The 16,010-nt window shown below is 36.7% G+C and overlaps 1 protein-coding gene across 1 annotated transcript in view; it reads left to right on the forward strand.

Annotated features, from left to right (window-relative positions):
* Positions 1-12,302, forward strand: part of LMBRD2 (LMBR1 domain containing 2) — a 37,507-nt gene extending 25,205 nt beyond the window's left edge. The window contains exons 14-18 of the mRNA XM_052776317.1: positions 113-216; positions 1,404-1,450; positions 3,258-3,360; positions 4,603-4,732; positions 6,671-12,302. Coding sequence (XP_052632277.1) covers positions 113-216; positions 1,404-1,450; positions 3,258-3,360; positions 4,603-4,732; positions 6,671-6,731 — 445 coding nt within the window. The 3' untranslated portion in view covers positions 6,732-12,302. The remainder of the gene's footprint in view (positions 1-112; positions 217-1,403; positions 1,451-3,257; positions 3,361-4,602; positions 4,733-6,670) is intronic.
* Positions 12,303-16,010: the final 3,708 nt, after the last annotated feature.

Here is a 16,010-nt window from a genome sequence, read left to right on the forward strand (position 1 = left end):
TGAATTGTCCATAAATTTCTGAATAATTTGGTTTACACTTTGCATTGTAATATATCTAAACTATTCATTGTAAATTAGCAAAGGAAATTGCTTCTCCTTCTGCTTTTACCAGTTTAGGAACTCGTTGTTTGAATCTTTTGGGATTCCAGCAGTTCATGGGGGATAGCGAAATGACTTCTGATTTGATTGATGAAGGAAAAGAGCTAATCAGAAGAGGTAAGTTACGTCCTCTATCCTAGTCTTACTACAAAATATAATACGTTGTTGCATTAAACTTGTCTGAAATGTTGCACAAAAAAAAAAAAGCATATAGCTTGTCAATATTTTGAGAACTGTACTGAGGCAGTCTGCTGCACAAAATGCAATAGACTTACAGCATTGTGGTTGCTATATAAACAATGCTGGACTTCATTGACATCTTAAGTATCGGTTTTACTCATCTAGTATCTGAATTTTAGATATTTCTAAATATTTTACAGTTCATTTAAGTGGTACTCTTCTGAAGTCATTACTGATGTAATAATACCTGAGCAGGTGCTTGTATAATCTGTCATAAAGGATAGTTTGGACTTAACTTGTCTTTATCATATTAACTCATTTTAATCTTTCTTTGTGTATATGTGTTGATTGAGCTGCCCAAACTCTGTCACGTCCTTTAGGATTTTTTGCTGTTTCAACTAACTGTTCTATCACAGAAGGCATGTTGTTACTTAGAGCTGTAATTATCTGCTGGTTTGGAGCGCTTTTAAATTTTTTTTTATGTTAAGTTTTATTGAAAGTATTTCTTGAAAGTTGTTAAAAGCTGTTGTGGTTCTTGAGTAAATGGTTAGAAATTAAAGTCTCTGGATACAATGTTGCATTATGGAATACTTTTACTCTCCTTTCATAGTTTATGAAAAACAAAACCTAGGTGTACTTACAGTAGTAGTATTTCTTTTTTGGGGCAAAGAGGAATGTCTCTCATTCCCTTAAACAAGAGGTTACTATTTCTTTGGTACTGTGATGTTACACTTCCAGCTTAATAGCAGATATGGGCACAAAGTATTTGCGTCGTGCTTCAGGCCTTACAGAACTTCAGCAAGATTTTGGTTCAATAATGCTCAAGTTTCTTCTTAACGTCATACTTTTTCCAACTATTTCTAAGACCTTTTTTTCGCTTTGCCAGCTGGTATCCAAATGTTATGCCTTGACCCAAGATACAATCATGATTAATTCATTTTAATGGGAAATTCCATAATGATAGACAAGCAGCTTTGCCTTTTGTTTTTCTTTAATTGTATGAACCATCTATTTCAATAAGAATCTTTGCTAGTTAACTTCAGATTTTCACTGCTTGTTTAAAAAAAAATATTGGTATTGATTTTTCTTGTATGGAGCTCAGACAATTTTGGTTTTATTTCTAGAGAAAAGAAAACGACAAAGGCAGGAAGAAGGTGAAAACAGAAGAAGGGTATGAGACAATTTTAGCTAACAATATCTGATAGGCTTTGCCATTGCTATTTAATTAAGCATGATCTATTTCACAAAAAAGTAAGTCCCCAATAATTGATGGAATCAGTTTAATCTTGCAGAATAGTCTTGGCTGGGGGTAAAAAAATAATTTACATTTTAATTTTAAAGGCTAAGAGAGTGATTGTGGTCACACTACTTGGACACTTTTTTTACTCAGTGTGCTGTGAGAATGGTGTATGCCAATTGGTGTAACAAACATTAAAAAGGGTCCTGATTTCTAGGATGCAGGATAATCTGAAATGGTTTATTATCAGTCTCTTATGTTGATACTGCTCTGCTTGAAATAACTGAAGATGCAGGGTCATAATTTTCGCTGGAATGGGGACTGTATGCTCTTCCCAAACTTACCCATTGCTTTATGTGCTCATTGGAAAGTACTTGGCACAGATTTTTAATTTTTTTTTTTTCCTTTTTTCAGAGGCGGGAAGTACATTTAAGACAGAATTAACAGTGTTACCACTGAGTAACAAACAGAATGTTTGATTCACATTATACTTTGAGTGCATACTGAATAGAAAGATTTGTGAAGGCAGTCAATCTGAATAAAAAATAATGCAGGCAGCTTCATTTTAAGGAGCTTCAGTTAACTATAGGTTTAGTTTTTCATTAATTTATAACACTTAGAATATAGTATAGAAAGTCACAATCAAAGAGATAAATCAAAAGGATGCATGCAAAAAATGAACTGACTAAAGGAAGGGAAAAATATTATCTGCAGAAAGGCAAGATAATACTGGGACTAAAGCCTCTTGACATTTCAAGCTCAGGGATACTTTAATTCTGGATGACAGCTAATATGGCATAGACCTCTCTTCTGATCCTCTGCCCCTCATCTCATAATTTTCAAACTTGAACTTGTTGTGAAACAAAATAGTAGCAAATGCATGATGCATTTAGTATACACCGAAATGATCTGACATTAAGCAACAATTTTAGTTCAACAAACTCAATTTCTGATGTTGCGTGGTTTTGAGTTTCCATTAAATACTGTAGCACATTCATTCTGGAAACTTTTGGGGCCTTTGAGAGTGGTATCTTTTACTGGATCATGATTAAATGTTTGATCCTTCTGCAGCTTAGAACTGTAATGTATGGCATAAATTAGCACAGTAACTTTGAGTATACCAGTTCCTACCAGTCCATAATCTGGGAGTCTGAAACATATTAAAGTTACTGGAGCAATTGGAAAAGTTTCTATTGAGACATAAAGTTCTCTCCTAATAAAAGCATGAGACGTTTTCTTCTTTAATATTTCATTATAGTTCATGCTAAAATGTTTACATACTAAAACTTGATGGAATGGAAACACAACAGAACAGCAAGTTTAGTAAACATGGCCTGTCCAAATGTTTTTTTGTGCTATCTGCATCTGGCTGTTTTTCTGTTCTGCCACTAGATGGAAGTAGAAATCAAAAAAAGCAACGTTCCCACCATAACATAGAGCAGTTGTGTGAACTTTGAGTGCAGATTTAATATGTAGTTTGTTTTCTGCAAGTCTTTTTTCTGAAGAACAGTTATGGTGACCGGTTTAGTGAAGGAACATATCTTGAGTTTAAAACAAAACAAAAATTTTTCCTGTATCAAGATACTGAACAGGAACATTTTCAAAGTATTACTTTCATAGTCTGATGTGATTGACCAATTAGCTCTAAATTGTGGATCTGGAGTATTTCTTGATCCTACATATGCTTTTGTTGTGTTGCTTTTTCCTCACAGCTTATGTTTCCTTTTCTGTCTTTTTCCAGGAATGGAAGGAACGGTACGGAAATAGAGACGATTCCACTAGGAACAGAGTTGCCCACACAGACCAAAAAGAATCCAGCTTCTCAGAGACAAATACCAATAGACGTAAGCTTTGTGGGTTTTGGGGGGAGTTTGTTTTGTTTTGGCTTGGTTTTTTTAATACCTTGTCTGCACAACACTGGCTGTGTGAGTAGCTCCTTTTTGTCATAGGTGGTGTGCTGATATATTCCCTTCTGTGGCACAGTGCCATCTTGCCCATTAAAGACACTTGAAAAGAGTCCTGTGTTTCTTCCCATCTTCAACCTTTGAACTAGTTGAGGTAGGAGATTCTGGCTAGTCTCAATTACTTGGTTTTCTTGTAGGACATATAATGATTGCAATTAGAGTAGCAGTTGTCAACAAAGAGACTGCATTTAGGATATGTCTTGAAGTTGGGAGTTTTAATTCTTAAAATTTACCTCTTCTAGTTGCAAATGAACTCTCAGGGTAGAAAAACAGAATAATCAGATAGATGACCAACAAATGTAAAGCCAATAACATATCACATGGGTGTATACATGTTCATTTAATAATGTCTGTTAGCAAAAAAACTTTTTTGTGGATGCTCTAAACTTCCAAAAAGCTTATTTGTCACAGTGTTAATGTTTTTTATGTATTTTAAGTGCTCTTGTAAGCTAACAACAACTAAGAAATGAAACTGCAAAAAAGAAGGAAAAAGGGGCAGGAGGAGGGAAGGTTTGAACACGCTTTTGGGACAACTCTGGTAGATTTCCCCCTCCTCTTTACAAAGCTGGAAACCCAGATTTTCTTTGGTAGACTAACTGAAATGATATGAAATCATATTTTAATGTTAACCATATGAATATGTAGCATTCCAACACCAAAACAAACCGTAGGTACTGGCGTAGTGAAGTGGCAGAGTGAACTGCAAAACAACTATATCTCATTAATTCATGAGATTGCCTCTTTAAAAACAAACCAAACCAAACCAAAAACACCCTCCAGCTAGCTTAGTTAAAGTGGGAAGTTGGGAAGGTGAATGGGTGGTTGGTTGATTGAAAAGTAAAGTTTACATATAACCTCCCATTTTCTTTGATTCTTTGCAAAATAGATCTCATCCTACATGAGGGGCAAAGGAAAAGTTGTAGTTACATTGCTATGGAGATACAAAAATGAAATACTACAAATTTGAGCATGTAGCCAGATATGCTTTAATATTCAATCTACTCTAAATCATCACACTTATACTTTGGATGAGATAGCAGGGTCTTTTAAGCTTGATGTCTCCACACACTCTGTGGTGTTCATAAAGCAAATGAGTGTCTTTCCTTCCTTTTACCTATTCAGCACTATCAAAATACACCCGATCAAATGGTAGGACTGAAAGAGATAGAATAGAACTCCTCCAGGATGCAGAACCTTTGGATTTTAATGCAGACTCAATTAATGATGACCCTCTTGAATTGGACTCAGGAAGGTGAGGAATCTTCTGTGTTATTTACAATTAAAAGATACTAATGTCTTCTGTTTTCTGACCTATGACAGCTGTATCAGATGGTTTTGTAATAATAGTTTTGTAAAAAGTATTTATCATCTCACTTAGCTCTTTTCATTTCTTCCTTCTCCCCCATGATATGGGAATTGTTTTAAAACCAATTGAAATCTGAAGGGTTTTCAGTTTTTTAGAAATGTCTGAGTAAGATTTGATTTTAATTCAATTTTGTATATTGGCATAATCTGAAAAATACTGCATATAAAAATAGAAAACTGGAGAATGACCTGCATACATACAATATAAGGTTTTCTCTAATTTCCTGCAAGACTTTAGAAAGCTCACTTGATTTCCCTGTATAAAAACGATCATAAAGGGCTGCAAGAAAGAAAACTGAGTACTAGAGGACTGGTAGTTGCAGGAATACACCTGGGGATCAGAACTTGGAACTACTGGACTAAATTAAAATCTGAACTTACTGAACAAAAAGTCCCAGACTGCACAGTGTAGCTCTGTCTATAGTAGAGAATTCTGTGATTCTGTGGGTGTGACTGCAATATCAAATTTCCTTAGTTTTGAAATAGAGTATCTTACATAACTGCTAAGTTCTGCTCATATTTAAGAAACAAGTAATACATTTCATGGGTGCTTTTTTTATCTAGGTAGTTATGATGTAGAAACATTTAATGATAAATAATTTCAAATTCCCTTATAAAAAGTTATGGTTTACATTATTTTTCAGCTAAAACTAGCATACCCAATCCAATAAAAAATCATAAATGTTTTCAGTTGATTTATATCTATAATGTCAACAAATAAATGCCAGCTGAAAAACATGCAAACAGTGCTGTTAAATGACACTGCCAAGTTTTACAGATTGATTCAGCAATGTTAGTTTGTATCAACAGCTAACTTGTCTAGTCTAATGTCACCACATTTCAAAAGTTGGTTCTTTTTAAGCACAAGAGTTTAAAGGGGAACTAACCTTGCAGTTCTGTCAGCTGTTGACTTCTATACAGTGTGAAAGGCATAATAGTCTACAAAAATAGGAATATGCATATATAATTCTTTCGGAGCAAATACTTTTCAACTGCAGTGTTTGAAGTCTTCTGGCACCTGTATGGACTTTGCAGAGTGGAACATCCTGAACTCTTTCTTTAAAATGAAAATCTGGAGCCACAGAGCTTAGATGAGCTTTCCTCTAGTAATGTTCATTTAGTTTCATAGAGGTAATAAATCAACAATAATTGCATATGAAATTTCAATGCACTTAAAAATAGCTTGTGTAACATTGATTTTTAAAACTATAGCTCCTGCAATAGTTACAAGCATTCTATGACAGTAAGAGCACGGGGGACACTAGGTTCTGGCTTTGTGCCTGTTTAGGTTTTGGTAAGTACTGCAGAGAGGAAGTACATTGTGCTTGCATTGGAATTTATTTGTGCTTTGAAAATGTGTATAAAATATAATTGACCAACAATTTGTGAAGCTTCTTTTTTCCTACTAAGTGTGCAGCCATTTGTTTTCATTATCTTTGATACTGTATTTCTTCTAGGAATACCCAATGAGATGTTCTGTTAATCACCCAAATTATTTTTGGATGCTGTTGTTTGTTTGTTTGTTTGTTTTTGAAAAAAAAAGAGAGAAGGAAGTTCTGCTCAACAAAAACATTACACGTCTTTCCTTTGTATCAGGAAACAAAGTTCTTCAAGACTCCCAGTATTCATAGCACTGTTTTTCTTGGTCACAGGAGATTTAATTTAATGACTGCCTATCAAATTCCCATGGAAGCAGTAATTCAGTAGAACTTCAGATCTGTAATTCATTGAGAGTTAAGGAGTAAGAGTGCAGTGAGAGTTATATGATTTCATGGGTCTTTATATTTCCTATGATACTCTTTCATATTTAAAATTGATTCTGCAGGTACCAGCCTGGTGGAAGATACCTGTCAATGTCTCGAAGCAAAGTATTTGATGATGTCTAAACTCCTCAAAGCTAAAGAAAATTTGGTGGAAATCTATTTCCTACTCATTGCTTGGAAAATACTGTATTTATATCACTGAACCAGAAAAGACCATTTTTGTTTAAAAAAAGAATATGAAGGAACAACTATTTTGGAAATGGACCTGTATGATAACTTTGCTACTTATGACAAGAATATGCTTCTTCTATTGTAGATATTGTTGTGCATCAGTGTGGGCTTGTGTGTCATGACCAAAAGGAGAAAACTATTAATTAAGTTAATAGAGGGTAAACTTCATAAATATACCTAGGGCTCAACTTGAACTGTAACATTGTAAGTTTTAGGAAGAGGATTTTTGGAAGGAATTTTTTTGTATTTTAAAAGATGCTGTGAGAGCATCTTGATGCATCCAAAGTGCAGTTATATCAGTTACTATAGTAAACACTTTCTATAATTTTCTATTTGAACTTCATGCCTAGTCCAAAATCTACTGAATTAAATTAAGGCTTCTTTTGGCTTCAGTGGTCTTTGAATCAGACCCTGTATAAGCAGAAAGATTGAATGGCAGGCTGTTCTTCATAAAATCATATAATACATGTTCCAGTATTTAAAGAGTGGCTACAAAGAAGATGGAGACTCCCTTTTTACAAGGAGTCACATGGAGAAGACAAGGGGTAATGCATACAAATTACTCCTGGGGAGGTTCCAGTTGGACACAAGAGGAAAATTTTTCACAAGGAGAACAATCAGCCATTGGAATAATCTCCCCAGGGAACTGGTGGATTCCCCAACATTGGACACTTTTAAGATTCAGCTGGACAGGGTGCTGGGCCATCTCGTCTAGACCATGGTTTTGCCAAGAAAGATTGGACCAGATGATCCTTGAGGTCCCTTCCAACCTGGTATTCTGTGATTCTATGAAATTTGGTGGCATAAATTTTGAGCAAGGTTTATTGATCAAGAAAGGCTGTATTTTTTCTTTTTCAATATTATATGCAGATAAATGATTTTAGCATGTGTAAATAGTTGAAAATGAATATGGACCACAGTTTCACTGTCATATGAGCATATGTGCAATAGCAAGAATACATTATCGAAGATACGATGTCTGCTTAAGATTTTTACAGGTGTAACGGTTGAAAATCTTGGCACACTAGTGTCTTTGTAGCTGTAAAAGAAATACAATGTGAAAATTGAGTTAAATGCTGAAACATTATAATTTGCACACATCTCAGGCACGGCTTCAAATTGTAGAGTATTTCTTTAAAAGAAGGGAAATAAATAGCATGACTAGATAACAGTAAACACTTTTAATGTCCCAAATGCCCTGGTTGCATTATGTATCTGTTTTTAAGGTGCCTGTATTTTGCAATAAGTTGTTGCAAAAAGAATAATGCTTATTCATTTGAATGCCATTCAAAAATGCCAATTATTAACAATGTAAAAAAAGCTTCACATTAATTTCATTGGTGTAGACATATTTTTAAACCATAGTTAGTTGAATGAATTTTCAAATGTAATCATAAGGTAAAAGATGTGGTCAAATTCATGATATCTTTGGAAATTTGATGAATTTAAAATGTGGCTTTATAGCAGTTTGTCTTAAGTCTTTACCACTTGGGAGTTTTCTTATGTGCTTATTGCAGAGTTTGTTGAAAACTGAAAGAGAACATGTTGCTCTCATAAATTCTTTATCATGCTTAAAAAACGGACTTCCCTTAAAGCAGCTGGGGAACGTAAAAGTAAATTTTCATGAATGAGGTGTTCTACTAATTTTTAAAAATAGTCTTTGTTTTCTGAAGTAATTGTTAATGGGAATCTAACTACCTCCTGTGATTTAGTACATCATGTGTTCTAACAGTAGTGGTATTTGTAATATATCAATCTGCCTGTTTTAAAACACTGACTTGTTACTATGAAGGAGAAAAAATACTCTGTATAGAAATAATTATATTAATAAATTGGTAGACATAAAATAATCGTCAGTTCTGTTCTTAGGTGAATACACTGAACGACAGGCATGTCCACATGTACTCAAACTCATACAATTTCCAGATTACCTGTAAGAGGGCACTTTTTTAGTTTGAGTATTTTGTGTATTCTAAAAGCTTGATCAAAATCTTATGGCTGTATCAGGGACTGGAAGTTGAGAAAATGAGACTCCTTTTATTCAGATTGTGCTGTAGGAACTTTATGTTAGCACCTGTTTAATTTATTGTGGATCTACTTAGAAATGTTACCCTGAATTCAGCCTTATATGAAAGGGGTTGTATATGTTCTTGGACATCCATTCACATGAATGTTCTTAGACTTGGTATTTCTATTTTTAAAATTTGTATCTCATTTAATTGCCCAAAAGTTTATTTGTAAAAATCTTTGGATGAAATAAGGTTCAAGTTCTTTGTTTTAACTCTTGAAATGTCACTACAAAGGGATCTAATTCAGTGCTAATGGATAAACTGTAGTTCCTACTATAGTAGGAACGTTTGTTTTTCTGAATGCTTGTGAATTATCCTTACCTAGCCCTTGCTGAGTTCAGAGAGTTGGATTTAGCCTTCTTGGGGCCTGGTTTTTCCCCTCTCAGAAATCAGTGGAATGGCTGCAAACAGAATTTTCAATGGAAACTTGGTCAGGATTTTATATAAAAAAGCTAACTAGTCCCTGGCGTAAGGCCTCTGTGCAGTTTTCATTGGGACACAATAATTTGAGGAGTTGACTATAAATTAATGGCAGTGGGATTTCAGCTGGTAACAGAAATTCTGAGCTCATTGAGGTGGGAATCCACTGACCTTTTTTTTGATGTTGCAGTGGAGTGGTGGAGTAACCAGTGGCGGCTTTTTGAAAGCATGGGAATTAGAGCTCTCAAAATCTCTAAAGAGTTCTACTCTGAATTGCCCTTGGAGATCCATGGTGTCACATGCTCCCTGGATGCTGGGTGTTTAAGGAGTTGATAAATGAAGTCAGGTTTCATCCATAATTTTCATTGCTGACCAACAGTTACTCTTACTCTAATTATGTGTGATTTGTAGGCCAATTAATCTAAAGTTTGTTTTGAAAAGTAATTATGAGTTCATATGACTAAATCTGGAAGACTTTCAACAAAGAAATACAGAGTACAGCTGTAAAAGAACATTAGAGAAATAAGGGGTATGCCTGCACAGCATTTGCTGTGTGCTTGAGCTAGTTTTAAACTAGTTTGGTTACTGCTAGTACAAATAATGCAGAACTTGCCTGGGGGCTACATGCCTAAGGATTTACCATGCTCCAGAGGGGTGGTAGATGCCCCATCCCTGGAAACATTGAAGGTCAGGTTAGATGGGGCTCTGAGCAACCTGATCTAGTTGAATATGTCCCTGCTCATTGCAGGGGGGGGGCTGGACTAGATGACCTTTCAAGGTCCCTTCCAACCCAACCCATTCTATGATGATTCCCAGCCAGATTGCAGCAATTCTCGTTGAGTTCTTTGCTAGTATAGCTCTAGTCCTAACAGTACCACAGCTAAAAAAAGTTAAACTAGCTTTGATGTATTTAAGCAGTGACTGTACTGTAGGCTAATGGTGTTCTTGCATTACATTTGATGCTCCAGTTTAGGTGATTTAAAATATAACTGCCTTGCAAACTGTGCTTTTGGGAACTGAATGTCAGCATATTTATTCTGTCAGTATATAGTTGTATTTATTTGCAGCTAAAGAATGTGAGTTAAGTATTTATTTTTTCTCTTTCTGAATTACTGAGCAGTTAGGGTATACTTCCATTTCATCATCATTTCCGCCATGTTCCGTGAACACCAAAAAAACCCCAAAACACCAAAAAACCACCCAAGTACAAATGTTTGAATATCTATATGTCAGGTTTAAACCAGTGAAAAGAATCCATGCAAGTTGTAATGAACTTTGAAAAGGGGGAGTAAAAACAGTAGCTACTTTAATACTGTGTCAGTGCTGGATTTCTTAGAAAGTATGGATAGTAAAAAGCTCTAATCAAAATTAATACTGCTACTAGATTTGTAGTTCTGTTTTTTCAGGTGTTTAAAAATATGCATATTCTGATACCTGTATTGGGAAATGAGTCTTCTGCACTCCACTTAAGACAGGTGCAGCTCCTAGCAGTGAAGTGAAGTGAGGGAGTCTTTTTATGAGGGAAGGTAAAAGATATGCAACTTCTAGTCTGTGCTAATAGTGATACTTTGGGCAAACTATGATATATTTTATTATTTAGGTATGATAACATGTTAAGAAACAACAAACTTTATACTACTGTAACTTACACTACTGGAAAAACCATGGTATATAATCTGCCTTTATTTGCAGACAAGCACTTGTAAAGTAGTCATTAACAGTTATTAATGGGAATGGAGGAAAGCTGCTATCTTTTCAATATTTATTCTTGCTATTTTAAAACATAACCATGATGATTTTTACTTATGAAGTATTAAAAAAGTGATTACTCTGATTTTCTGTAATTATCATAATTCATATTTTATTAAATTTATCTTGGAATACTGTAATGTTATGTGAAAAACACAATATTTTGTTCCAGTTTTCATTATTGCTGTAATTACTTGCAATCTGAGGGGCATTTACAATACTAGAGATCACTTCATGCAGGTAAACTTTTAATGAGACTTTTAAAAGAAATCTGACCTATTCATTACAGACAAATATGTGCATCTTAATTATTAACAAAAACACTACTTAGGGTATATATTGTCTCCTAGCTTTTAATTTTTCTTTAAAATACTGAGTATGGTTAATTTTTTCAGAGCAACTTATTTGTGAATCTTGTAAACTTTCTGAAACTTTTACATTCCTTTTCCCTAATGGACTCTGCAGGAATATGTACTGCTTCATGGCAGTTCTCTAACACTAGCTGTGCCTCTAATTAAGTAGTCTAATCTGAAGCTGAGACACTCCTACATCATTGGATTATGTTAACAGAAACCCAGCATTCCTAGCAAAAAAAGCACCTTGAACTAGATCCCTTTCTAATACATTAATTGCTGTTATTGATTATGTTGCATTACATTTGGTATCTTCTGTTTCAGTCATATGCTGAGCCCAATCAGGTTTACTCTTTGTTTCTATTAAAAGCACTGGAATGTATTCCTCAGCATGCTTTTGTGTATGTGTGGTTTAGTTGTAATTGGCAGGCAATAATATGCAACTTCAGTTACTTCTTGAGGATAATGTTGTTATATTTTATATATTCCTGTGAATTATAATAGTTTCAGAGTGATAGCTCAGCTATCACTGTAGAAATTAATTATTTTCTATAGAAATACCTTATATTTCTATAGAGGTATCTGGAAGATAAGGGAATTCATTTGTAAGTATAGGTTTAGTAATAGATCTTCATTCTCCAGTGTATATCAAGGATAGGCTGTAGGAGTGCTGCTTATGGATAGACTATCTTTTTTTGCCTTATGATACAAGTATGTGTGCATAATACCTTGTTTGGAATTCACTGAGTTATAAATTTTTCTCTGTAGTGTTCTAAATTACTGTTGTACTGGATATATTTTTGAAATGCGTGTTAAAATACCTAGTCAAAGGGTTAAGTTGGCATGAAATAAATCGTTTCTGCAATACGTTATCACTGGTGTATTTTAGATACTCATACTTCTCTGAAGTGTTTTTGGTAGTGATCTTTTGGAGCAATTTGACGCATTTCTTTTTTCCAGGTAGAAATTAAGTTTTCTTTAGAAGACAGTCCAACCTTGTTTTGGTCATCTTTTTGCATCTTCTTTAAAGCAGATTAAAAAGGGAGACTGAAAAGAAGCTTCCGTACCTGGATGTGTCATTGTCAGAGTCTGGGGATGAGACTTGGACCTGCACTTCGAGCCGGTACCATTACTGACAGCTCACCCCAACTGTGGAAGCGCAAGCAGCTTCTGCGAATGCAGGGAGACAAGAGAAGTGCAGCCAGGCTAGCTGAAGATGTAAGCTTCCTGCAGCACCTGGAGGAAGCCTGTGAGAACCCTGTATGCTCCTGGAGCTGACTGGGCACTGGGTACTTTTGTGGGGCATAAAGTGGGGTGGAAGGTAGGGCTCCTACACCCCTCCCTCCTTTCCATAAGCAGTTAAACTGGGACATAATGCCTTCTAGATGTACCCAGCCATGGTGACAATAGACAGGCAAGAGACTGTTTCTACTACAGCTGTGAGGAGACAGGCAAAGGGAAGAATGAATTAACTCACTCTCTTCTTTCACTGCTTGCATATTTATTACTTTTCCCTACCTAAAGAAAAAAAAAAAGTAAAAAATAAGGTGAAAGAAGAAGAGACAGAAATTTTTTTAAAATTTAAATATTTTATTGTCTCTGTACAGCTACAGTGGCGGGGTCTGTTTTTAGGTTTCTTTTTTCATTCTGATAAAGTGGCATTTTTCTTGAGAGGTACAGGTACAGAGAGGTATGATATCTTCTAGATATCATAAATTCAAAAGCCATACTCTGGAGCAATTCATCTTTTTAGCACATCAGAATATTTATAACAACTAAGACTAGGTGATTCCTGTATTTGATTATTTATTGGCTCCTACAGTTAATCTGCAACTGCTGTTCTAAGTGAGTTGCAGGAAACATTTTGCACACTCAAGACCAGTCTGTGTCGTTACTGTAGTAGGAATGTCTTGGTACTGTTCGTAAAGACTTCTCTTGTCACACCCCTTCTGGGACTGTCACCCCTTTCTGTTCTGCTGGACTACCAAGTGTCTTTTCTGGATCTTTTTGTTAGGCATTTTTAATATATGTGGATTCAGAATAATGTAGTAAACGAGTGATGCGTGCAGATGTTAAGAAGGGTTAGTTAACAGAATGTTCAGTGGACCATACCGAGCCATCTGTCATAATCCAGTGGATGGCATTTTCTCTGTTGATGGGAGAAGAGATACAGGTAGCAGAACGGGAATGAAGAGATTGAGAGCGGCCCTGTGGAGAAGGAGTTGGGGGTACTGGTGGATGAAAAGCTGGACATGAGCCAGCAATGTGCACTCACAGCCCAACCGTATCCTGGCCTGCATCAAAAGAAGCATGACCAGCAGGTCAAGGGAGGTGACTGCCCCTCTGCTCTGCTCTGGTGAGACCCCACCTGCAGTACTGCGTTCAGCTCTGGGGTCCTCAGCACAGGAAAGACATGGACCTGTTGGAGCACGTCCAGAGGAGGGCCACAAAAACGATCAGAGGGATGGAACACCTCTCCTATGAGGACAGGCTGAGGGAGTTGGAGCTGTTCAGCCTGGAGAAGAGAAGGCTCCAGGGAGACCTTATTGTGGCCTTTCAGTACTTAAAGGGGGCTTATAAGAAAGACAAGGACAGACTTTTTAATAGGGCCTGCAGCAGTAGGACAAGGGGTAATGGTTTTAAACTAAAAGAGGGTAGATTTAGATTAGATATAAGGAAGAAAGTTTTTACAATGAGGGTGGTGAAACACAGGAACAGGTTGCCCAGAGAGGTTGTAGATGCCACATCCCTGGAAACATTCAAGGTCAGGTTGAACGCAGCCTGATCTGGTTGAAGATGTCCCTGCTCATTGCAGGGGGGTTGGACTAGATGACCTTTAAAGGTCACTTCCAACCCAAACCATTCTATGATTCTATGAATGATCTTCTGTGTATGTTTTTAATTTTTTCTATAGGCGGTTTCGATACTGAAGTGAATTACTCTCAGCATAGTTAACCAGCCACACTCTTCCTCCAGACTTATGGTGATAAGTAGCTACTGTAAGCCTAACAGTACATAGTTCAGAGGGTGGGAGTTGTCCTAACTTTCCATTATTCATTGTCAGATTTTTATTTGCTCAGAGAGCAATATAAATTCTGGTTTTTAATTCTAAGCAGTTGCTAATTAAACTACCCTGCATGCTCAGTGAATTTTAAGTCTTCTGAAATAGCATTTGACTGACTGAATTATCAGGGTTGTGAATTAACCTTGCTCTGCCCTTCTCATTTTGCCTCTGCCTGCGCAGTGCCATGGTGTGCTTGCCACTGTGTGTTGCTTGTTCATCCTAGTCTCTGCTCTGCATACTGTGATAAAGATCTTAACCCTTTCTCTTCATAAACATCCTACCTTTTGCATCATCTTGTTATGCATTGGTTTATTTACACACCGTTGCCTTCAGGATTTTTTGAGAGCTTTATCAAGAAGCCAAAGTTCGTCAGGGCCCGACTTGGACAGAAGACACAATTTTTCTTCCCTTCTCAGAGCATGTGACCTGAGCTGCAAAGAAAGATTCAGCTCATAAACAGCGGTCAGGTATTGGGAGTGTTTTATGAATGTGGGTTATGCACAAACACAAGAAAAGCTCTCAGGTTCCTTCCACAGAAACAGCTTATCTGGTTAAAGGTGTGTGTTTTGAGTTGCTCAGTCAACATCAAAGCAAAGGTGTAACTGAGGCAGTGCCTAGACATGCTCTGTGGAAACCTGCTAAGCCTTTGAAATCCAAGTGAACACTTATAGTTAAACAATTCACTTTCAAACAAAATCATTTCCAAAGCTTAGGAAAGGTCATCTATTCTAAGCAAACTTCACAAAGGCTGGATGCTGGTGGGAATTTTTTCTTGTGTTTTTGTGTTCCTCTTGTCCCCCAGAGGCTGGCTCCTTTCATAAGCACTAGTACTCCAGTAAAAACATGGTTTTTATTTTGGAAGATTTTGCTGTTTTTAAATCTATGGGAATCAAGAAGAAGATGCAAAAGCAGTGTACTACTACGACATGTCAGTGAGCAAGCAACAGCTTTCAAGCCCCAGTTTCACAGATAACTAGCAAGTCTATTGCAAGAGGCTAGCGCCCCTGGCAGCCAGTGTAACACAGCATCACCCCCTTCAGAGGTGGCTTGCGTGTGTCACACAGCACGTGGAAAGGAACAAGGCAAAGTGAACCCAGGGCAGAGAGAGATGGGACAAAGGAAGTGGGTTGAGAGGCAAAGCAAAGCGTGGGAGAGTATTTGAGCGGTGGTGACAAGGAGGGTGTGACCTCTGCCTGCTCCTGGGGTAACTTTACACCTTTTGCTGCTCGTAGCGTCACCTTGAATTTTCTGTAGGAAATCTGATAGCAGCATGCTGACGACTGGTCCCCGAAGTCTAAGTAGATGTAGCTTTGACGGCAAAGCAGCGATAAAAGCCTGTGTTGGGCTCAGTACTGTGCTAACACCCTGTAGCTTTTGCCTCTCTTATTTCAGGTATCTAACCTGAGCACAACTCATGGCTTGAAGTTAAGAGTACCCTGACAGAGGGAAAAGGAGGGAGTGAGTTGGGGGAGAGATTGAGAGCATGAGCAAGTGTGGTGCAACTCAGAGCACCAAA

Source organism: Harpia harpyja, chromosome Z (genome assembly GCF_026419915.1).
Source record: "Harpia harpyja isolate bHarHar1 chromosome Z, bHarHar1 primary haplotype, whole genome shotgun sequence".
NCBI lineage: Eukaryota > Metazoa > Chordata > Aves > Accipitriformes > Accipitridae > Harpia > Harpia harpyja.